The sequence below is a fragment of the Scylla paramamosain genome, chromosome 12 (assembly GCF_035594125.1).
Source record: "Scylla paramamosain isolate STU-SP2022 chromosome 12, ASM3559412v1, whole genome shotgun sequence".
NCBI classification, from domain to species: Eukaryota; Metazoa; Arthropoda; class Malacostraca; order Decapoda; family Portunidae; genus Scylla; species Scylla paramamosain.
Genome location: NC_087162.1, coordinates 5,392,501 through 5,417,418, shown reverse-complemented (window position 1 = coordinate 5,417,418; position 24,918 = coordinate 5,392,501). Strand labels below are relative to the sequence as shown.

General features: G+C 43.2%; 2 protein-coding genes and 1 long non-coding RNA gene across 3 annotated transcripts; all 3 read left to right on the top strand.

Annotated features, from left to right (window-relative positions):
- Window positions 1-7,872: 7,872 nt before the first annotated feature.
- Window positions 7,873-8,897, top strand: LOC135105386 (cuticle protein AM1199-like). The gene is made up of 3 exons (XM_064013519.1): window positions 7,873-8,027; window positions 8,236-8,465; window positions 8,579-8,897. The coding sequence occupies exons 1-3, from the start codon at window positions 8,019-8,021 to the stop codon at window positions 8,733-8,735; spliced, it is 396 nt and encodes a 131-aa protein (XP_063869589.1). The 5' UTR covers window positions 7,873-8,018; the 3' UTR covers window positions 8,736-8,897.
- Window positions 8,898-12,972: 4,075 nt separating this feature from the next.
- LOC135105385 (cuticle protein AM1199-like) lies at window positions 12,973-14,040 on the top strand. Its single transcript, XM_064013517.1, has 3 exons — window positions 12,973-13,173; window positions 13,380-13,609; window positions 13,722-14,040. The coding sequence occupies exons 1-3, from the start codon at window positions 13,165-13,167 to the stop codon at window positions 13,876-13,878; spliced, it is 396 nt and encodes a 131-aa protein (XP_063869587.1). The 5' UTR covers window positions 12,973-13,164; the 3' UTR covers window positions 13,879-14,040.
- Window positions 14,041-19,972: 5,932 nt separating this feature from the next.
- LOC135105384 (uncharacterized) lies at window positions 19,973-22,652 on the top strand. The gene is made up of 2 exons (XR_010270825.1): window positions 19,973-21,251; window positions 21,460-22,652. It is a non-coding gene; the product is annotated as an uncharacterized LOC135105384 (long non-coding RNA).
- The last annotated feature ends 2,266 nt before the right edge of the window (window positions 22,653-24,918 follow it).

Here is a 24,918-nt window from a genome sequence, read left to right as displayed (position 1 = left end):
CTGAGGTGCCGGTTCCCAAACACAGTCAAAAGCGGTCGTCGAAAATTAAAGGATAATTATATTGAAACCTCCCTCTTGAAAGAGTTCACGTCATGGGAAGGAAGAAATACATAAGCCGGCAGTGAGTTCCAGAGTTTACTAGAGAAAGGGAGGAATGATTGAAAATACTGGTTAACTCTAGCATTAGAGAGGTGGACAGAATAGGGGTGAGAGAAAGAAGAAATTCTTGTGCACCAACACCGCGGGATAAGGGGAGGCATGCAGTTAGCAAGATCAGAAAAGCAGTTAGCATAAAAATACCAGTACAAGATAGCAAGAGATCCAATATTGGAGTGATGAGAATAGAGACTGAGGACAGTCGGTTAGAGAAGTTGATAAAACGAAAAGCTTTTGATTCCACCCTCTCAAAAAGAGCGGTATGAATGGAAACTACCCTCACTGAACGTTTGCCTTTGTGTCTCACAACACAAATGGGCAGTCACAGCCTTCCCTCTAAAGACAACTCTCTTCCTTCATACGAAAGTACAAGCACCTATTTACGCATAGACACCTTCACTCAAAAATTCAAAATTATCACGGCGACTCCTACACCAGCCTCGGAGTCTCCATCTGGGGAGGGGGCCAGAAATGTTCCCTGGTCGGACTGCTCTTCTGGTATCGACCTTAAGTTTAAGTGTCTTGACACCCCACCTTAACTTTTTCTTCATTAACTTCTGCAACATTCGCTGTCTTAGATCTAATTATCAATCTGTAGAACACCACTTCTCCTCTATTAAACCTATTAAACCTCATCTTCTTTTCCACACTAAAACACAGGTGTTTGAGGCAACTGACAGTAGCCCCTTTTCTGTTCCCTCCTATTTTCTCTAGCCTCATTTTCAATCCAAAGCTGGATGTTACATTTATGTGCGCACCATTTAACCTGCTCTCGTGCCCACACTCTTAAATCTTCCAAGTTTTCCACCATCTGGCTACGACTACAGAGTCACTCTCAAACTAAATTTATCTGTGCAGTATACCTCTCACCTAACTCCTCTGACTATAAGAAATTCCTTGACTACTTAACTTCTAAAGTGGAGCATATTCTGACTCTCTTCCCTTTTGCAGAGTTCTCCATTCTTGGAGACTTCAACGTTCACTATCAGCTTTGGCTTTCCTCTCCCTTCACTGACCATCCTGGTAACTAGTCTTGAACTTTGCTAGCCTCCACGACCTAGAGCAATTGGTGCAACACCCTACTCGTATTCCTAGCCGTCTTGAAGATACGCCCAAAATTCTTGACCTTTTCCTAACCTCTAATCCTTCTGCTTATGCTGTTACCCTCTCTTCTCCGTTAGGCTCTTCCAATCACAATCTCGTATTTATATCCTGTCCTATCGCTCGAATCCCTCCTCAGGAAACCCCTTAAGCGGAGGTGCCTCTGGCGTTTTGCCTCTGCTAGCTGGGGGGACCTGAAGAGGTATTTTACTGATTTTCTTTTCAATGACTACTGCTTCCGTGTCAGAGACCCGTTTCTGTGTGCCAAGCGCATAACAGAGGTGCTAGTGTCTGGCATGGAGGCGTACATTCCTCACCCTTTTTCTCGGACTAAACCTTTCAAACCTTGGTTTAACACAGCCTGTTCTCGTGCTATACATGATAGAGAGGTGGCCCACAATGGGTACTTCAGCCCTCCATCACCAGAATCTCGCACACTTTATATTTCTGCCTGGAACCATGCCAAGTTTTTTTTTACAACTACCCAAAAACTCCTTCATTAACAGAAAGTGTCAAAATCTTTCAAGATCAACCCCTCTCGTGAATTCTGGCATCTAGCCAAAAAACATCTCCAATAACTTTGTTTCCTCTTCTTTCTCTCCTTTACTTTAAACATAATGACACCACTGCAATCACATCTATTTCTAAAGTTGAACTCTCCGCTCAAACCTTTGCTAAAAACTCTACTTTGGACGATTCTGGGCTTGTTCCTCCCTCTCCTCCACCCTCTGACTACTTCATGCTACCTATTAAAACTCTTCGCAATGATGTTTTCCATGCCCTTACTGGCCTAAACCCTCGGAAGGCTTATGGACCTAATGGAGTCCCTCCTATTGTTCTCTGAAACTGCATCTCCGTGGTTGCACCTTGTCTAGTCAAACTCTTTCAACTCTGTCTGTCAACCTATCCTTCTTGCTGGAAGTTTGCCTACATTCAGCTTATTCCTAAAAAGGGTGACCGTTCTAATTCCTCAAACTACCGTCGTATTGCTTTAATTTCCTGTCTATCTGAAGTTTTTGAATCTATCCTCAACAGGAAGATTCATAAACATCTATCACTTCACAAACTTCTATCTGATCGCCAGTATGGGTTCTGTCAAGGCCGCTCTACTGAGTCTTGCTCATCCACTTTTAGAGATTTTGGTGAAACTTTTGCTGTTACCTTAGACATATCAAAACCTATTGGCACAAAGCCTTCCAAACTACCCTCTTACGGCTTCTATCCTTCTCTCTGTAAGTTCATCTCAAGTTTCCTTTCTGACCGTTCTATTGCTGCTGTGGTAAACGGTCCCTGTTCTTTTCCTAAATCTATTAACAGTGGTGTTCTTCAGGGTTCTGTCTCGACATCCACTCTCTTCCTATTGTTCATCAATAATATTCTAAACCAAACTTCTTGTCCTATCCACTCCTACGCTGATGATACCACCCTGCACTTTTCCAAGTCTTTTCATAGACGTCCAGCCCTTCAGGAAGTAAGAAGTTCATGGAGGATAGCCACAGAACGCCTGACTTCTGAGCTCTCTAAAATTTCTGATTGGGTTAGAGCAAACATGGTATTGTTCAATGGCTCAAAAACTCAATTCCTCCATCTATCAACTCGACACAACCTTCAAGACAACTATCAGAGAAGATTAGACAAGTTTATGAGAAGATTAGAGAAGTTTATGGATGGGGATAGCAGATGGAAATAGGTAGGTGTGTTTCATACAGGGACTGCCACGTGTAAGCCTGGTCGCTTCTTGCAGCTTCCCTTATTTCTTATGTTCTTATGTTCTTATCCCCTCTTCTTCAATGACACTCAACTGTTCCCCTCTCCGACAATTAACATCCTCGGTCTGTCATTTCCTTATAAACTAAACTGGAAACCACATCTCATCTCTGTCTAAAACAGCTTCTATGAAGTGAGACGTCTCCGCCAGTTTTTCTCACCCTTCCAACTGCTAACTCTGTACAGGGGTCTTATCCATCCATATATGGAGTATGTTTCACATGTCTACAGGGGTTCCACTGATACTGCTCTTTTAGACATGGTGGAATCAAAAGGATTTTGTCTCATCAACTCCTCTCCTCTAACTGACCGTCTTCAACCCCTTTCTCATCGCCGTAATGTTGTATCTCTATCTATCTCTTACCGCTATTTTCATGCTAACTGCGCTTTTGATCTTGCTAACTGTATGCCTCCCCTCCTCCCACGGCCTCGGTGCGCAAGACTTTCTTCTTTCTCTCACCCCTATTCTATCCACCTCTCCCATGCAAAAGTTGAGTATTCTCAATCATTCATCCCTTTCTCTTGTAAACTCTGGAATTCCCTGCCTGCTTCTGTATTTCCACCTTTCTATGACTTAATTCCTTCAAAGAGGAGGTTTCAAAACACTTCTTCAATTTTTGACTATCGCTTCGAACCGTGTTCGGGGACCGGTATCTGTGAGCTTTTTATTTATTTATTTTTTTTTTATTGGGTTTTTATTGCCCTTGGCCGATCTCCCTCCTACATAAAAAAAAAAAAAAAGAATACATGTGAAGCATACTCCATACATGGATAATCCCAGGTACAGAGTTATCAGCTGGATAGGATAAGAAAAACTGGCAGAGACGACTCAGAACACCTAACTTTATAGAAGCTGTTTTGGTTAGACAGGGCACAAAGGCACAAATGAACCCTGAAGAACACCACTGTCAATACATTTTGGAGAAGAACAGAAACTGTCTACCACACCAGCAATAGAGCGGTCAGAAAGGAAACTTTAAGAAGTTACAGAGAGAGAGAAGGATAAAAGCCGTAGCAGGATAGTCTAGAAGTCAAAACTTTGTGCCAGATTCTATCAAAAGCTTTTTATATGTTTAACGCAACAGCAAGTGTCATAAAAATCCCTGAAAGAGGATGACCAAGACTCGTTAAAAAAGCCAGAATCGGAATCGACAGAACTCATACTGGCGATGAGATAGAAGGTTAAGTGATAGATTTTTAAGAATCTTCCTGTTGAGGATAGATTCAATAACTTTAGAGAGGCAAGAAACTGTTACAGAATACTTCCTTGCACCCAGTAAATGGGGGCATCTCACTTAATCAATTTTCATTTTTTCCTATAAAATTTCCTTTGGGTTTTTATTTCTTCATTTCAGGTATTCATTTACTATCTGTTTTCTCTCTTCTACGGCTTATTCTGGAGGGTGGGGAGAGAGCCTTCTGCCTTGCTGTCACCTTCTTCTACTATTATTTTCTTAGAAGTCCTAGAACAGGTCACCTCGTGCGGACCGCAAGGTATGTTGTGGCCTGTATATGTAACTCTATTTAACTTAACTCACACACAAGATGAACCTACTTCAGTCCCTCCACACTTCCATCACAAGTTTACGCAACGCAGGAAATCCCGTTACATCCTGCCCTGAATTTTCCAGGAGACGAGGTGAGATACATCACATTTTCTCAGAGGTACTGGAGTGCCCGTGCTGCTTCACAGCCATTGCGTCTGAGTTTTTCAATCCCCAAGGCGGACACGGGAAAAGACAAAACGCCGCGTGTGTTCCAGGAGGGAAGATTTATGTAGAGAGCAGAATGCTGAACTTATTATGATTATGAGCACGAAGGAAAATACAAGTGCAAGTCATGCAAAAATACTGACTTCAGGTGTATGGAAAGACAGAACAAGGAAACAGAAAAATCTAGAATAGATTGAAATACAAAATGTCAAGATAGAAATAGAATACATACAGAATATAGACTGAAAAGACAGGACAGGGAAACACAGAAGAAAAGTACAAGGGAATAACAGCAAAAAACGCAGGGATGAAGGAGAATAAATAAATTAGGAAATGGAGAAGTAAAAAGGATACACGAAACGGATTAAAGGAATAAAAAAAAAAGAATAGGGAAACGGAAAATAAAGAAAATATAATAGAGTAACAACAGTAAACAAAGAAATCAAGATAAATATATATACAGTGTAAGAAACCAGAAACTGTAAGAAAAAGCGGGTGAACAGAGAGGATGGAAAAGATAGCGCAACAGTAGTATAAGTATAAGGGATTCAATATATTATAAGTATGGTATAAAGTAGCAAAGATCACACAAGGAAATAGAGGCTAAAGAAAAGATAAAAGAAATAAACATAAGAATAACGAAGAAAAGCGAGGATAAAAGAAAGCACAAGTAGGAAACATTATACAGTAACAAAAGACAAACTTGAAAATAATAGAAAACAAAACTACACGGAGAAACAGGAAACTAGGAAACGATAATACAGGAAAGGTAAGAAAAAGAGTCAGGATTTATGGAAGAACAGCTAAGAACAATCAAAAGGGAACAGAAATAAAAAATAAAAAAATTCCGCTTCCACAGACTGATCATAAAGTGAAAGATATTTAAAAGATACATGAATTATAAGAACATACGAAAAACGAGGGACAGACACAAACAATTAATAGAATCACGATGAAACAAAACACACTTCAAGATGAAAAAGGCGATGAAATACGCAAATTATGATGAAGATAAGAAAATAATGGAAATCAAACGAACACTTCCAGAAAGATAATAAACATAAAGGTTACAAGAAGGAAACAAGCCGGACGCGTGATGATAAATCCGTATCAACAACTCATACGTGACGAAAAAGGACACGACGCTAGAAAAGATATATTACAGGTGAAAGGAACAATAAATGCTTAACTATGATAAATAAATGTAAGGCAGACAAAGATCACTGATAAACGTATGAAACAGCAGAAAAGATCAACAGCAAGTGTAAAAACAAAACTGAATGAAGACAAAAGATAAAATACGGATGCAGAGTTTCAGCAATACCAAACGAAAAAGAGTAATGATATCAAGACTAGATAAAAAGAAAATAAATGGAGTTTAAGTGGAGGAATCCAAGATAAAAGAAATTTAGACTCAAGAAAAAAAAAAAAGAAAAACAAGTTAATGGAACATACTAACTCAAATTAATATAAAAAAATACACCTGGACAATTTCTTCACACCACTGGCAATCTTGCGGCACGCGTACACTCTTTCTGTAATTCACACATCTTGTTCTTTTTATCTTTATTAAGCTATATTTATCATATTTTATTTACCTCATTTCCGTAAGGATGCACCGTCCTCTACCGTCAAAGTGCCGCACAGCAAGACGGAGACGCGAGGTGAAGGTGAAGTCTCCGCATTTCCTGTCATAAGAAGAGGACAAAATGGAGGGCTGGGAACACTTGCTTCCTCGGAGTCAAGAACTAGTACGGAGGGAAGAAATGGCCACGTGAAAGAACACATCAAAACAACAACAACAACAACAACAATAGCAGCAGCAGCAGCAGCATCTCCAGCGCCCAGCCCAGGCCTACAGGCTACTCGAATATCACGTTCGCCACCAGATTTCATGCACACAACTTAAAAATGCATAAAACTAACAAAAACTAAATTCTTTCCCTTTGTGTTTCCAGGTGCTCGCGGGGGGCAGCACAGGCGTCCAGTTCCTGTCCAGCGCGCTGCTTCCCATATGACATCATGCCAGTCGGCCTTTCCTGTTTGCCAGGGTATATTTTTCATGCCAGGATTCTCCACATTTGATGATGGGCTAGTGGAGAAAGCCGCGAAATTAGTTAGCTTTTGTTCGAGTTTTATTGATAGCTACAAGTTTATTTTGAATTTTGTTGACGACTTCTCTTCTCTGTTGTGCCAAAAAATTAGACAAAGTTCAGGTAAGGATTTACAGACTTTTGATTTTTCTCATTCACAATGATATTCTTTTCTTTTAAGACTTAATATTTAAATAAATAGTAAAAATCAACGTTCTTTCCGTGAACGAGTTCTGTTCCTCCTTTCTTGTGAATAATAAACTGATTACCACCTTACAAAAACTTATCAATCATTGACTCTTCCATTAATTCGTAAAACTATTTCCTTCTCTTTCGCTTACCTAGATATGCAGTGTTGAAAGTGGTACTGGTAGAGTGAAGAGTCTGCAGACCCTGAGGTCCTGCAGGCGCGATGCACACCAGTGCCACTCACAAACACAACACATGGAAGGAAAGGCGGCCTGACTCTCCGCCATTCTTAAGAATATGTATTTAAACACATTTCCCTGTTCACCATGAGTAGCAGAGCGCCGCGTGACCAGCGGTGAGGGATGTGCTTGCAGAGAAGGCTCCGGTGGCCGTTGCTTCATATTGACGAGATAATGAAGGCTCACTTCACCTTGAAGTTTTACGACAAAGATTCAGTTAAAGACATAAAAGACAGGTGGTCTCATGGCTTATTTTAACTGATTTTAATACAGTTTTTATGATCATCATTATCATTATTATTATAATTATTATCATTATTATTATCATTATTACTTTTATAATCATTACTATTATTAGGAGTAGTAACAGTACTAGTATGATAATTACCATCACCTTTTGAGACGTCAATTTATTTATCTTTCACTGCCATCAACCGTTTCTTTCTTATCAACATATCACCAAGTTATTCAGTACAATTAACAGCATCACCGAGTATCAACAACACATATGACAAACACGTCTTCCTTGCTGCTTGACCGCCCTGTTCCCGGGGCGTGAAAGCGAGGCGTGCAGGGGGTAGCTCTAATGGGGGTGACGGGGCAAGAGGTTACCAAGCGGCATCGTGAAACTTGTTCTGTTTTAATCAGGGCCTTGGGACGTTCCAGAAAGGTGAGCAAGAAGGCGAAGACACGCTTCACCCGTGTATAAATGCAGCTGCGATTGATTACCTGTCAGAATCAGCTCACCGCAGCCTCTCAACATGCAGCTCGTGAGTAAATAGCGGGGGTCGACTCCTCACACACACCTCGTTACACTGTGACTTGTCCTCAAGTTCATACCAGTTTCATCAAGACACACTAATGTAAATACCCTGGGCGACTCTGCCTCTCCTCATCCTGGGCTGTCCTCCACCAGTCCTCGAGACACAGCAGTGGAACATCTTGGACCAATAAGACTCATTCCTGTCGCTCCTACAGGCTCTCCTCGTATGCCTGGTGGCCGCCGCCACTGCCGCCCCGCAGTTTTTTGGGCGATTCGGGCGCCCTTATTACGGCGACGGCAAACACATCGCTATCCTGTCACAGTCTCAGGAGGGTCCTGACGGCGCCAGGTTCCGCTACGCATTCCAGACGGAGAACGGCATCAACGTGGAGGCGCGGGGCACTCCTGGATCCAAGGGCCAGAGCAACATCGACGGCAGCTTCAGGTGAGTCACGCGTGAGAGGAAAGACCTGTCAGTACTTAAACAGCATGTGTCCCAACACACCTGCCGCCCGCTGATCCAGCCTCGCTAAGACCTATCTTCCCCCGTCATTCCAGCTTTCCTTTCCCTGAGGGAGGCACCGGGAGTGTGAGCTACGTGGCTGACGAGAATGGCTACCGCCCAGAGTCCCCGCTCATCCCCACGCCTCACCCACTCCCCGCCCACGCCATTGAACAGATTCGCTTCGCTCAAAGCCAGGGCAGATCAGGCTGAGGCGCCTCTCCAATGCCGTCCCCGTCCACACCCAGACGCGGACATCTGACGAACAGAGGTCCTCATCTGGTTTCGATGACCACGCGTCACTCGTCAGAAAGTGTCTAGCCAGTACAACCTAACCAGGCATGTTGTCAGGATAATAAAGACAGAGCAGATGAACGCTGGTGCTTCCTTCCTCCCTTAGCAGTCTTCATCAACTGTGGTAATGCTCGGCATTGTCTTACCATCGCATTCCCACCCACACCTCCATCACCACTACCGCCGCCGCCGCCACCACCACCACTTCGTACACGAGACACTGTCACTCCTGCACCTGCCAGCCTACCAGCCCACGACCCTCCTGACGGGGCGAGGGTGGGAGGTCAAAGGTGCCTTTCCCAGGACATCTTCAGAGGCCCCGTTGTCTGAAGGTGAACGCTGCGTGGATGAGAGTATATAAATAACCGGTAGAGAGCTCTCAATGTCAGTGTGGTAATTACCGTGTCATAGGCACCATAAATACTTTAGCTAAGATATCTGAAGTGTTAATATCAAAGAAATTACTTTTATGATGGAGTGTCAAGCTGACGCACAGAAAGTCCGGCATTGCAGCAAGAACATGGTATCCTTAGTATTACTGATCCATTATGCTACGGAGAAAAAAGAAAAGTTATGTTTCATTTGTGGTTTACTGCAAAGCATATGCCAGGGCTTCTCGAGCAATGGGATAAAAGAATAACATGAAATAATGACCCGCCAAAATTGTCGCCCCAAAAAAGATTGAAAAAGACTTTCAAACATCCTGGCCTGAATACTTTCGGAAGTGTCTTGAGACTGAAAGATTAGTAATCTGTTGGTTAGTGTGTTGGGTTCTTTGAAAGCATGTACGGACATACTTCGTACGCAATGAACACAAAATATCTTGCAAATGGTTACTTTCACAAGATGTAATAGTAGCTGTGGTGTTGTTGTTGGTGGTGGTGGTAGTAGTAGTAGTAGTAGTAGTAGTAGGAGTCATATTAGTAGTAACAGTAGTAGTAGTGTAACAGTAGTAACAACAGCAGTAACAATGTAGTAGTAGTAACAGCAGTAGAAATAGTCTAGCAGTAGTAACAGCAGCAGTAGTAGTAGCTATAATGATAACTAGTAGTAGTAGTAGTAGGGAATGGTAGTAGCAGCATTAGCAGCAACAAAAACGGTACCATAATCCATATTTTCCTTATTTTTGTTACTATGACTAACATTTTCACCATGACATCAATAAGTTTTGAGACTCACATGGCAACTACCTCACTTACCTAATTCACAAGCTCCCTTAGTCCCTGCCTCTCTTATTCATTGCTTGTCTCCTCCTCAACTCAGACACTCACACCCTCCTTGTCTCTCCCTAAAACCCCACACACACACACACACACACACACACACACACACACACACACTCCTCGTCGCCCCCTCAACCCATACACACTCACGCCCTCCTGTTCTGCACGTCAACTGACACACCCACTAAAACCTCCTCCTCTCCCCGCCAACTCACACACATTCACAACTTCCTCTCACCCTTAAAGGTTGAAATAAATGGGAAAGCATACAAGAGGACTAGTGTAACCAGCAGGGTGCCCCTAGGATCAGTTTTAGGACCTGTACTCTTTTTAGTTTCTATAAACGACATTGATAAAGATCTCACCTCCATAGTATCAAAGTTTGCTGGTAACACCAAAATTGTTCATTGCGTTGTATCTAACGAAGAAGTATAAGAAATGCAGAAAAATTTGATAATTTGACAATAACAAAAGACAAACTTGAAAATAATGGAAAACAAAAGTATATGGAGAAACAGGGAAGTAGAGAAAGATAATACAAGAAAGATATGAAACAGAATCACCAATTCTGGAAGAGCTAAAAACAATTAAAAAGAAAACAGAAATAAGAAAAATAATGTCGTATCTACAGACTGATCGCGAAGTGAAAGACATTTAGGGATACATGAATTATGAAAACACTATAAAAATGGAGAACAGATACAAACAATTAATAATCATGATGAAAGAAAATGCACTTTAAGATGGTACATAAATTACACAGGCAGACAACGGAAAAATGCAAATTACGATGAGGATAAGGAAATCATGAAACTCAAGCGAATGCCTCGGGAGGACGATAAACACAGGGTGTCCCCGTATGTTTGAAAAGCGGCTCTTAACCACCACTACATTGCTGTGTTACCTGGACATTTTCTTCACTGACACAAAAATTTCTGTCGTTTGCTGTTTCCTGTGAAGATTTGACTGCGAAGATTGTATACAAAAAATTATTACTTAGACACGCGGCACCACTCGAGGAGGTAGCAAGCCGAGGAAACACGGAGGGAGGCGGAGGTCCGCCCAGGCGAGCGGCTCCGGTAACACACAACTTACAGGTTAATTTCTCCCAAATAAAGCAAAATACACCATATGTGTATAGAGTATTTGCGACTTAGAATTACTTTCTCATATCCTGATATATGTAACTTAACTAGCGGGACACCGTGTACTGCATGAAAGGTTACAAGAAACAACCCGGACGTGTGGTGATAAATGCGCATCAGGGATTCAAACGTGACGGAAAAGGACACGACGCCAGGTAAATATATTACAAGTGAAAGGAAACATGTATGCGAAGGTATGATAAATAAATGCAAGGCAGACAAAGGTCAAGGATAAACGAATGAAAAAGAAGAAAAGAGCAACATGAAAGATAAAAACATATATTGATAAAAAAAAAAAGATTGAAAAACCCAAATGAAGTGTTTCAGTATAGGAACTAGTAGCAAAAACGAGGAAAAACACAACTTGGTATAAAGAAATACATCTTCATATTTTTTTTCCTAGCCTAGCACTGGCCACCTCCCGAAGCGGATACACTCTTTGCCTCCCATTCAGATATCTTGCTGTTTTCATTCTATTCACTTTTATTAATGACAGTTTGTTCACTTCATGTTCGTGGGGATGCACCGACCTGTGCCCTCAAAGTGCGGCACAGCAAGCCTGCGACCCGAGGTGAAGTGTCCGTATTTGCAAAGTGTTGTATCAGGCGACCATGTGTAAATCCTAGTTCTCCTAGTACTGTGTAGGTGGTGGCCAGGATGCAGATAAACTCGATGTTAAAGCAGCTGCAGATATATCAATAAAATAAAACTGTACAAAATGATAAATGATCAGCTGCCAGCGGGCCACAGTGAGAGACGGAGGAAAGCTGGGAACAACGGTTTCCTCTGGTGTCATTATTCCCACAGAGAGAACAAATGGGAGCATGAAACACATGAATATTAAACAACAGAATCAGCACCACCAAGAGCAAGAACTTCAACAGCAGCACTAGGATCAAAAGCAGCCAGCCACCAGATTTCATGGGGCATACACCAACATTAAATATATAAAACTAATAAAAGCAAATTATTTCCCTTTGTGTTTCCTTTTTCTTGCGGGGGGCCAGTACAGATGTCCCTTTGCAGTCCAGCGCCCTGCTTCCCATGTGACATCACGCCAGTCGGCCTCTCCGGTTACTTTGCCAAGGTATGTTTTTCATACCAGGATTCTCCTCGACATTTTATGATTGACTAGTGGAGAAAGCAGCGAATTTAATGAATTTTTGTTCAAGTTTTATTGATACAAGTTTATTTTCAATTTTGTTGGCAGCTTTTCTTCCGAGTTCAGGTAAGGATTTTCGCTTTTGATTATCATTATTATTATTATCATTATCATTATTATTATTATTATTATTATTATTATTATTATCATTTTTATTATCATTATTATCATTATTATTATCATTATTATTATCATTCATCTTCTACCACCGTTAGAGCGACTTGATGCTTTCACAAATGGTAATCTAAGAGTTGTTGGTTCATGGGATCCGTATCTAGTGTTAACCTATGGGTACCTTGAGGACCTCATAATCTTACTAAGGGTATTCATGTCTCCCCTGCTTCCGTGAAAGTTTCACGCGTCTCGCTAATTATCATTACTGTAATCATTACTGTCATTACTATAATTAGTACTAGTATTATCATTATCATCATCATATGAGTCATCAGTTTATCTATTTATCACTTTATTGACATCAGGTGTTTATCAATGTATCATTTTAAGCGTCGTGTCTGTTCAGTCATTCAGTACAACTGACAGAGTCGCTGAGAATCAACAGTACAAGTGGCAAACACGTCTTCCCTGCTGCTTGACCGTCCTGCTCCCGGGGCGTGAAGACGAGGCGTGCAGTGGGGGAGCGCTCCTGGGGGTGACAGGGCAAGAGGTTACCAAGCGGCATCGTGAAACTTGTTCTATTTTAATCAGGGCCTTGGGACGCTCCAGAAAGGTGAGCAGGAAGGCGAAGACACGCCTCCCCCGTGTATAAATGCAGCTGCGATCGATTGTCTGTCAGAATCAGCTCACCGCAGTCTCTCAACATGCAGCTCGTGAGTATACAAAAGGGGACACCTCCTCACACACCTCTCGTTACACTGACTTGTCCTCAAGTCCCTGCCAGTCTCATCACGACACACTAATGTAAACACCCTGAGCGACTCTGCCTCTCCTCATCCTGAGCTGTCCTCCACCAGCCCTCCAGACACCCCAATGAAATATCTTGAATTAATAAGACCCATTTCTGTCGCTCCTACAGGCTCTCCTCGTGTGCCTGGTGGCCGCCGCCACTGCCGCCCCGCAGTTCTTCGGGCGATTCGGGCGCCCTTATTACGGCGACGGAAGACACATCGCTATCCTGTCACAGTCTCAGGAGGGTCCTGACGGCGCCAGGTTCCGCTACGGATTCCAGACGGAGAACGGCATCAACGTGGAGGCACGGGGCACTCCTGGATCCAAGGGCCAGAGCAACATCGACGGCAGCTTCAGGTGAGTCACGCGTGCAAAAAAGGACCTGTCAGTAACTCACCACCAGGTGTCCTACCACACCTGCCTCCTGCTGCTCCAGTCTCGCTCACCCCAATCTTCTCCGTCATTCCAGCTTTCCTTTCCCTGAGGGAGGCATCGGCAGTGTGAGCTACGTGGCTGACGAGAATGGCTACCGCCCAGTGTCCCCGCTCATCCCCACGCCTCATCCACTCCCCGCCCACGCCATCGAGCAGATTCGCTTCGCCCAGAGCCAGGGCAGATTTGGCTAAGACGCCTCCCCACCGCCGGCCCCGTCCACGCATGAACGCAGACATCTAATGAACAAAGGTCCTCATCCGGATACGCTGACCGCGCGTCACTCGTCATAAAGTGTCCAGCTGGTAAAACCTAACCAAGCATATCGTCAGGATAATAAAGACAGAGCAGATGAACACTGGTGCTTCCTTCCTCCCTCTGCCGCCTTGAGCAGCTATGGTAGTGCTTGGTATTACTTCCCCTTCATATTCTCACCCTCACCACCACCACCACATCCACCATCACCCCTACTGTACAAAAGACACTGTCACTCCTGCACCTGCCAGCCTCCCAGCTCGCGACCCTCTTGACGGGACGAGGGTGGGAGGTCAGAGGTGCATTTCCCAGGACATCCTCAGAGGCCCCGTTGTCTGAAGGTGAACGCTACTTGGATGAGAGTACATAAATAACCGGTAGAGAGCTCTCGTTGTCAATGTGGTAATTACCGTGTCATAGACGTCCTGAATACTATAGCCAAAATATCTGATGCGTTAATATCAAAGAAGTTATAGTTATAGTGAAGTGTCAAGCTGGCGCACAAAACGTTCGGCGTTGCACATAGTAAATAGTGTCATTAAGATCACTGATCCATTATGCTACAGGGAAGAAAGAAATGTTGTACGTTTTGTTTGTGGTTTACAGCAAGGCATGTGACAGGGTTCTCGGGAAATGGGGTAAAGGAACAATAAATAATGACCCATAACTGTTGACCTCAAGAGGCTAAAAACACAAGATTTTCAAACATGCTGACCTGAATACTTTCGGAAGTGTCTCAAGACTGTAAGATAAGGAACATGTTGGTTAGTCTGTTGGATTCTTGGAAATCATGTACCTATTTCTACGTGCGGTGAACTCAAAATGTATAGGAAACAGTCACCTTTATAAGATGTAGTAGTAGTAGTAGTAGTAGTAGTAGTAGTAATAGTAGTAGTAGTAGTAGTAGTAGTAGTAGTAGTAGTTGTTGTTGTAGCAGCAGCAGCAGCAGCAGCAGCAGCAGCACCAGCACCAGCAGCAATAGCAGTAGTAGTAGCAGTATTAGTAGCAGTAGTAGTATAAGTCGGGAATAGAAATAGCAACAGCAGCAACACCAAAAACGGTAGCATAGTCACTAGTATCATTAGTTTTGCTACTATGGTCTGACCATTTTGAATTATGCGTTTAGGCGTTGTCCTTTCCGGGGATTACCCGGCCTGCGGCACTGCCAAACCTTGTACTGGACAATTATCAGATTAGAGGCTGTGTGTCGCTGATAACCTCGTTCCTCACACACCACCTCTCTCTCTCTCTCTCTCTCTCTCTCTCTCTCTCTCTCTCTCTCTCTCTCTCTCTCTCTCTCTCTCTCTCTCTCTCTCTCTCTCTCTCTCTCTCTCTCTCCATATACAATCTACATTTCATATTAATCTATTTCTATCAGAGATATATACTTGCCTATAAATCATTAAAATTTGAGAAAAAAAATCTGCCTGTCGGTCAGTCAAGCTGCCTCCTCCTCTCTCTCTCTCTCTCTCTCTCTCTCTCTCTCTCTCTCTCTCTCTCTCTCTCTCTCTCTCTCTCTCTCTCTCTCTCTCCATTGTGAGTTTCGTTTAAATGTGATAGGTTTCCCTTTTGGCATGATATTTCCTTTAAACTATGATATATTTTTAATTAATTAGTTACGACTTTTCACACCACCATCGAGGTACAAGTCAAGGCACATTGGTGGCTTTCGCTGTTCGGGAAACAGCTCTTAAGAGGTCAAGTAATGATCCCCTATTAGATCTTTAAAAAAAATAAATAAAATACTTATTTAGTGAGCAAGTAAGCTCTTCTCGGCTATGGTGATGAGAGCGAGCGGGAGAAGTAGCTTCCATCCTGGCTGGAGGCCGCGAGAGGAAGTGACCATGGATGAACACTGTCACTGACCGTATGACCTCACTTGGTCACCCACGGAAATGTGACAACGCCAGGAGGAAACGTTCCCAAGTGTTGTGGTGTTTGCGAAAAAAAAAAAAAAATGCAAGTATCATTAAAAAAGAAAAAAAAAAAAAAAATAAAATATATATATATATATATATATATATATATATATATATATATATATATATATATATATATATATATATATATATATATATATATATATATATATATATATATATATATATATATATATATAACACTAACTTGCCTTTTAGAGCATCACGGTGTATATATATACTACAACACCATTTAATTTTGAGGTAGGAAATACCTGACATGAGGTGTGTCTTGGTATACCTGTGGCAGGGCTGCAGGCCGGGGATTCTCCGGATAGGACAACGCCTAAACGCTACATTCAAAATGGTCAGACCATAGTATCACTAGTTTTTCTCCCATCACTATCATCATAAAGTACATTTACATCACATCTATCACTTAGACACACCAGCCAACTACAACACTTATCTGATCGCTAAGTCCCCTCCCTCCTTACCTCTCTCGTATACCCCTCTTCAAAATGCTTTCACACTTCACTCCTCGTTATGGTAACTGAACGAAAGGCTACACTAGCTTCACTGTCTCTTCAACTTACAAACGCACACCCTCCTTGTCTCTCCCTCCACCCACACACACTCACACCCTCCTTCTCTCCTCTTCAACTTACACTCACGACCTCCTCTCCCTCTCAAAGTGTAACCTGCGGGGTGTCCCAAGGATCACATGTACTCTTTTTAGTTTATATAAACGACATCGATGAGGGTTTCACCTGCATAATATTAAAGTATGACGATAAAAAAAAGCTAATACAGTAGTCTATAATGAACAAGTAAAGGAAGTGCAGAAAAATTTAGATTAGTTGATAGAATGAGGCAAACTTGGCGAATGAGTTTTAACATTGACTAGAGTAAAGTTTTCACATTGGATATACAAGCGAGAAAGCCAATTGTACAATGAATGGTAGTTAGGGAGCCTAATTTAGAAGTAACGACCAACAATGTCAAGAAGATGTAAAGAAAGCAAATAAAATAATTGGCTCTTTTGGGAGATCATCTGAATATAAACATATGATAACTCACTCTATATAATTCCCTGGTCCATCAACTTTTGGAATACAGCGTTCAAGACTGGTGCCCTTTCTATCAGAAGGACATATATAGATAATAAAGAAGATTCAGTATAGTGTTAAAAAATATACCAACCCGATGAAACAAATCATACGAACAGCGACTTTGAGAATTAAATTTACTTCCTTAACTCAAGGAAGACTAAGAGGTGACTCAATCAAAATGTTTAAAAATCACCAAAGGCATCGATAACATGGACTGCAGTAAATACCTCACGACCAACGAGCAACGACCACGAGCAAGATATGCAACATTGCGGCGATGAGAATGAGCCTGAAGACGGTCGGTTAGAGGACAGAAGTTGATAAGACGAAAAGTTTTTGATCTCATCCTGTAGAAAAGAGTGGTATGAGCGGAACCTACCCATGCATGTGAAGCATACTACTTACATGGATGGATAAGGCCTCTGTAGAGTTAGCAGCAGAGGACGACTCAGAACGCCTAACTTCATAGAAGCTCTTTTGGCTAGAGATGATATGTGAAGTTTCCAGTTCAGATTATAAGTAAAGGACAGACCGAGGACGTTCAGTGTGGAAGAGGGAGTCAGTTGAGTGTCAACTAAGAAGAGGGGATAGTTTTCAGGAAGATTGTGTCGAGCTGATAAATGGAGGAATTGAGTTTTTGAGGCATTGAACAATACTAAATTTGCTCTGTCCTAATCAGAAATTTCAGAGAAATCAAAAGTCAGGCGTTCTGTTGTCTCGCTGCGTGAACTGTTTACTTCCTGAAGTGTTAGACGTCTACGACAAGACGTGGAAAAGCGCAGGGTGGTATCATCAGCGTGGGGGTGGATAGGAGACGAAGTTTGGATTAAAAGATCATTGATGAACAATAGGAAGAGTGGATGACAGGACAGAACCCTGAAGAACATCACTGTTAATAGATTTGGGAAAAGAACAGTGACAATCTACCACAGAAGTAACAGAACGGTCAGAAAGGAAACTTTAGATGAAGTTACAGAGTGAAGGATAAAAGTAGTAGCAGAGTAGTTTGGAAATCAAAGCTTTGTGCCAGACTCTATCAAAAGCTTTTCAAATGTCTAACGCAACAGCAAAAGTTTCACCAAAATCCCTGAAAGAGGACGACCAAGACTCGGTAAAGAAAGCCAGAATTGGAATCGACAGAACTCATACTGGCGATGAGATAGAAGGTTGTTAAGTGATAGATTTTTAAGAATCTTCCTGTTGAGGATAGATTCAATAACTTTAGCGAGGCAGGGAATTGTTACAGAATATTTCCTTGCACCCAGTAAATGGGGGCATCTCATTTAATCAATTTTCATTCTCTTCTATAAAATTTCTTTCGGGTTTTTATTTCTTCACCCTCGTTAGGTATTATTTTCCTATCTGTTTTCTCTCCTCTACGGTTTATGCTGTATGGTGGGGAGAGAGCCTTCTGCCTTGCTGTCCCTTTCTTCTACTATTACTTTCTAAGAAGTCCTAGAACAGGTCACCTCATATGGACCACAAGGTCTGTTGTGGCCTGTGTATGTAACTCAACTCATGCACAAGATGAACCTCCCTCAGTCCCTCCACATTTCCATCACAAGTTTACGCAACGCAGGAAACCCTTTTCCATCCTGCCCTGAAAGTGTTCTAGAAGACAAGGCGAGACAAAGGGCAGATCCATCACCTTGGATCTGGAGTGCCCGTGCTGCTTCACTGCCCTTGCGCATGAGTTTTTCAGTTCCCGAGGCGGACATGGAAAAGACAAGACGCCGCGTGTGTGTTCCGGGAGGGAAGATTTGTGTAGAGAGAAGAATATTGGACTTATTTACGATTAAGAGCACGAACGAAAATACAAGTGCAAGTCATGCAAAATACTGACTTGAGGTGTACGGAAAGACAAAACAAGGAAACCGAAAAATCTAGAATAGATTGAAATACAAAATGTCAAGATAAAAATGGAATACATACCGAATATCAAGATGAAAGAAAACGCACTTTAAGAGGAAAGAGACGATGAAAAAGGCAAGTTATGATAAAAATAAGGAAATTGTGGAAATCAAATAATGGCCAAGAGCACCTTTCGGTGTCCATCGCATATAAAAATTGCAATTTCAGTCTCGGAAACACCTCCTAGTGGGTAACTTTTAACGGGGCATCTCTTGTTTTATGACATTTCTTCGTCAGACCCACTTTTTTGCCGTATTTTGCATATTTCGACTTATCCGCATGTGAGCAAACATTTCTACCTCGGAACTCGCACAACTATCACCTAATCACTACAGATCGAGCTCAATCGCACAAAATGCGCGAATTATTTGCCATAACTCACTTAATATACGGGATAGCCGGTTCTGGTTGACACCATCAGACTGTAGAATCAAAATGTATCGTAAAATTTTGACAAAACAGAAAAGAAAATAGTATTACGAGTTGAAATGTGAAGATGTTAAAAAAAAATGCTAATGTGTTTTACTATTTTCAACAGTTAATCAGTGAATGCTGAAATATATCATTACATTATGTAGGAAGAAAAAACTCTCGTGAACACGATAATGTAGTCAGAATCCAGATAAAGCTCCACATATTGAAACCACATATTGAAAACACAGAGTCATTTATAGTAATATGTCACTCGCGGCAACCATCACGGGACGGCGCGACACTTGGCGTGGCATGTGCAGGCGGGCTCCAGATGACCAGGTCTGCGACGCGTCTAAAAATTAGAATCCCCAGCCACTGGAAGATCCTTTTAAGTTGCTCCGCAGCTTAAAGCACCTATTACCTGGTTATTATTATTATTATTATTATTATTATATTATTATCATTATTATCATTAATATCACTATTGCTGTTATTGTTGTTGTTATTATTATTATTATCATTATTATTATTATTATTATTATTATCATTACTGTAAGTGAATGCCGATCTCATGTCGCGGCAGCACACGCTGCTCGGGAAGTGCGTTTTACTTAAGGTCTCCCAGCAAGCATAAACAATGGGCTTGGACAAATTGACTTATTGGCATCTAAAGTGCATTTCTCCTCCTCACTCACGCCCATAGTAACAATGACCAGTCTTGCGTAGATCACCAGTGTCAGTGTTCACTGTGTCTTTGGTGACGCGTGGTCGGCTCTGTTATCGGGATGAAACGCATGTTTCATGCTGTGGTGTTTGTATTGGTAAGTGCGAGGCAGACAAGTCACGCTGATGTAATTCAGTCATAGATCTTCACATATCGGGCTTAAATGTGTCGATATAGCAAAATATGTGGATTTAAAACGCGAAACTTGCAGAACCTCAAAAAAAATTTGTCCAGGGCGGCAGCGAAGGGTTGTCTTTTCACAAACACGGTGGTGGGATCCTTCATCGTTACCCCCGCGGCTTCTAGCCTCTCTACGAAGGAATTTAGACTCTATTCCGACTCTTATGGCAAGACAGCTGCAGGGAAGTAGCGGGGATGCCACCACTGCACATGTAAAGACAATTCCTTACTCCCTCGCTTGACAAATTTTTTAATTAGGTTTAGGTTCTGAAAGTTTCGCGTATTCTAATTCACATGTTTTGCTACATCGACACCATTCAAGCCCGACATGTGAAGATCCGTGATTGACTTTTTCTCGCAACCATCACTACAAGCACCACAAAATGAGGAGAAAAAAATGCGTTGCAATCAAAGGGAAAGCCGATTACGCGTCACCAAACACACGATGAATACTGAGCGAGGAGGAGAGATGCACTTGAGATGTCAACAAGTCAATTTGTCCCAGCCCATTTTTTATGCTTGCTAAGAGATCTTAAATAAGACGTGCTCCCCAAGCAGCCTTTGCAATTTCAACTCAAGATCGGTATTCGCTGACTGCATTATTATTATTATTGATAATATCATTATTACTATTACTAATAATATCATTATCATTATTATTACTATCATCATCATTAGGATCGTCAGTTTATTTAATAGTCTTTTTATTGCTATCAGGTGTTTCTTTATCAATATATCATTGAACATTGTGTCTGTTCAGTCATTCATTACAATTAACGTCGCTAAGTATCAGAAGTACAAATGACAAACACGTCTTCCCTGCTGCTTGACCGCCCTGCTCCCGGGGCGTGAAGGCGAAGCATGCAGGAGTGAGGTGACGGGGCAAGAGGTTACCAAGCGGCATCGTGGAACATATTCTGTCTTAATCAGGGCCTTTGGACTCTCCAGAAAGGTGAGCAGAAAGGCGAAGACACGCCTTCCCCGTGTATAAATGCAGCTGCAATAGATTGTCTGTCAGAATCAGCTCACCGCAGCCTCTCAACATGGAGCTCGTGAGTACACAACGGGGGACGCCTCCTCACACACCTCTCGTTACACTGTGACTTGTCCTCAAGTCCCTGCCAGTCTCATCACGACACACTAATGTGAACACCCTGGGCGACTTTGCCCCTCCTCATCCTAGGCTGTCCTCCACCAGTCCTCGAGACACAGCAGTGGAACATCTTTGGCCAATAAGACTCATTCCTGTCGCTCCTACAGGCTCTCCTCGTATGCCTGGTGGCCGCCGCCACTACCGCCCCGCACTTCTTCCGGCGATGTGGGCGTCCTTATCACGGCGAGGGCAAACATATCGCTATCCTGTCGCAGACTCAAGAGGGTCCTGACGGCGCCAGGTTTTGCTACGCATTCTAGACGGAGAACGGCAACGACGTGGAGGCGAGGAAGACATCTGTATCCATGGACCAGAGCAACATCGACGGCAGCAGCTTCAGGCGAGTCACGTGTGCAAGGAAAAACTTGTCAGTACCTCACCAGCAAGTGTCTCAACACACCTGACGCCTGCTGATCCAGCTTCGCTCAGCTCAATCTTCCCCGTCATTCCAGCTTCCCTTCCCCTTAGGCAGGCACCTGCAGTGTGACCTATGTGGCTGACGAGAACGGCTACCGCCCAGTCCCTGCTCATCCCCACGCCTCGCCCGCTCCCCGACCACGTCATCGAGCAGTTTCGCTTCGCCGAGACCCAACGCAGGTTTGACTAAGGCGCCTCCCCTATGCCGGTCCCGTCCATGCATGAAGGCGGACATCCGATGAACACTGGCCCTCATCTGGTTACGCTGACCACGCGTCACTCGTCAGAAAGTGTCCAGCCAGTTAAACCTAACCAGGCATGTCGTCAGGATAATAAAGACAGAGGAGATGAACACTGGTGCTTCCTTCCTCCCTCAACCGTCTCGAGGAGCAGCAGCAGCAGTAGTGGTGGTGGTGGTGGTGGTGGTGGGTGGTGACAATGCGCACTCAGTGAACCTGGCGTAACACTAGCAGCACCTCCGCACCACATCCCCACCCCAATTCCTATCCGCTCCCCCACCACCACCACCACTACCCAACACCATCGTACAGAAGACTGGATCAGTTCTTGCTGGTTATACACAAGTAGAGGATGCGGCCTATAACTTTAGATTGCTTGACTGATTTGAGGCGCTGAAATAACACTTATAACAAAGAACAGAAGAACAAGTGAAGCGCAAATTCAGCCCCACAAATCCATTAATCCACCGATCAGAGATCAGTGGCGGCGTGCTGGCTACACGACGTCTCATTAACGTAACCACAGAGTACATTTAGTTAGTCAAAAAAAATTACTAGAGAATGAGAAGTAATCTGCTTGCCTTGTGGTTGTTATACCCTTTCCCTTCTTTCGTCACCTTATTATACCATCACTGTCGATACTACCTGATCATTCTCGAATATAAGAGAATCCTTTGTATATAGCAGTAAGCTGATTGCATTAAGCTCCGTACATTTTTTTCTTTATCCATCATCATCACCTGGTTGTCTTCACTGTATCCTTCTGCCACATGAATGATTCTTCGGCGTGTTGCCTCTCTTTTCACGCAATTGTCTTCAGTAATGTGTCATAAAAAGAACTTCACATCGGAAAAATGTGAGAGTGAACTGTCATGGCAGAGAAAGACTGACTGCACGCGGATCCCTTGTCCAGATACCTTAGCTTAATATCTTCAGACAAACAGAAAAACAGACAGACAGACAGAGAGACAGAGACAGACAGACAGACACACACACACACACACACACAAACACACACCCAAAAAGCAACTAGAAACGCCCACAGCAACACCCTCACGTTTCTTTGGATTGACTGACTGAAAGATCGACTGACTGATCTTCATGTATGTACATCATGTCAGCTTGTGAATCTTGACATGATCTCCACCTGGACACACGGACTGATGCTTCACATGCAGTGCACTTTACAATGTTCCTTTCAGCAATCATGACCAACGAACTGTTAAAAAGAAAACCTTACGAAATGTTTCCGGAAAGGTAAGAGAACAAAACGCTGCTATTTTTGTTACAAGAGAAGAGATACGAGACACAAGGGAACAAGGAGACAAGAGCAACTAATGATTACTGTCCCCTGATGTAACGTGCAAGTCATCCATACCCTGAGGGAGCGACGAGGAGACGGGGCGGTGAAGGGCAGGGGAGGAGGGAGCCGATGAGTGGGAAGGGAAGGCCAGCAGAGGAGGGAGTAGGTGTCAAGAACAAGACCAGAGAGCAACAGCGCAGCGAGGTCGGCGGCCCCTCCCGGCGTGAGGTCCAGTGGCATCTTCAGTCGGAGGAAAAAGTGGAGCCATTGTTGGACTCGTCTGCCGGTAGCTTCTTCAGCACGTAAAAACTAGCCGTCAAGAGCTCCACCCGACTCCCGCTGCCCGACCCGCTCACCCCACGCCCTCCCCCTCATCTGGGCCGCAGACTGGGAGGAGACGCTCAACTTAACTGGTTCAGCGAGAGATCTGGCCGTGAACTTCTGACTGAACACGACAATGGGAAAAACAGAAATAAATTAAGGAGAGAAAAGAGAAAGATGTTTACGGGAGAGTAGTGGTGGTGGTGGTGGTGGTGAGGAACAGGATGGGTACACATGTTAAGGTGTTGAGGAGGTAAAGGGAAGGGAAGGGGACGAGTGTTGGAGAGGGTGAGGGCATTAGTTTGGGGACGAGGAAGCTGAGGGGTATGGATGGTGAAGGGGACGGTGAACGCTTCGGTAGTGGTGTAGTTTGCGTGGTAATGGGGACGTGTTGCAGGAGGAAGGGGAGCTGGGACGGGGTGGCGGGAGGGCTTGGTGATGGGAGAAGGGGAGGAGGAATGATGAGTCCGCACTATCACCTGTATTGAGATTCTCATTACTGACATGCAAGACTCCTTTCCCTCCTCCTCCTCCTCCTCCTTCTCTTTCCATCTTTCTTTTTATTTTCTTTCCTAGATACTTCCTGCATTGCATCTTCCTTCATTCGTTCTCTCAATACACATTTCCTTTTTTTTTTTCTTTCTCTCTTCAATTCATCCTTACCTACGTCTTTTCTTATTTACGAGTATTTCGTTTTTCCTTTTATTTCCTCTTATCATAGTTTCCCTCGTATTATTTTCTCTCTCTCTCTCTCTCTCTCTCTCTCTCTCTCTCTCTCTCTCTCTCTCTCTCTCTCTCTCTCTCTCTCTCTCTCTCTCTCTCTCTCTCTCTCTCCCGTTCCTTTCTCCTCCCCCCTTTCTGCTTCTTCCCATTCTCTTATTGAGTCCTTCGAATCTTCTCTCCTAGCTCCTTCCCATTTTCCTCCCTCCCAATTCCCTTCACTCCTTCCTTCTCTTCTTTTTGCATCAAAGCTGTTCCGTCACTATGCTGAATAAATAATATGCAGTAAAATAATCAACATATCACCAAAAAATTGACTAACGACTGACAACACGCTACGCTCTCTCACGGCAGAAAAAGTTTACATTTAAGAAATTAAAAATTATTCACGGATTAAGAAGTTCCACCCTCCTCCCTCCCTCCCTCCCTCCCTCCCTCACTCTTCTCTCGCCTTCATCGTTTTACCTACGGAGAAAAAACTTGCTCTGTCCACTCTTATAGCTCTCTGGGGGCCACATTTCCTAACCACTTTGTTTGGGCCGGCCGACGGTACGAACTCACGCCAG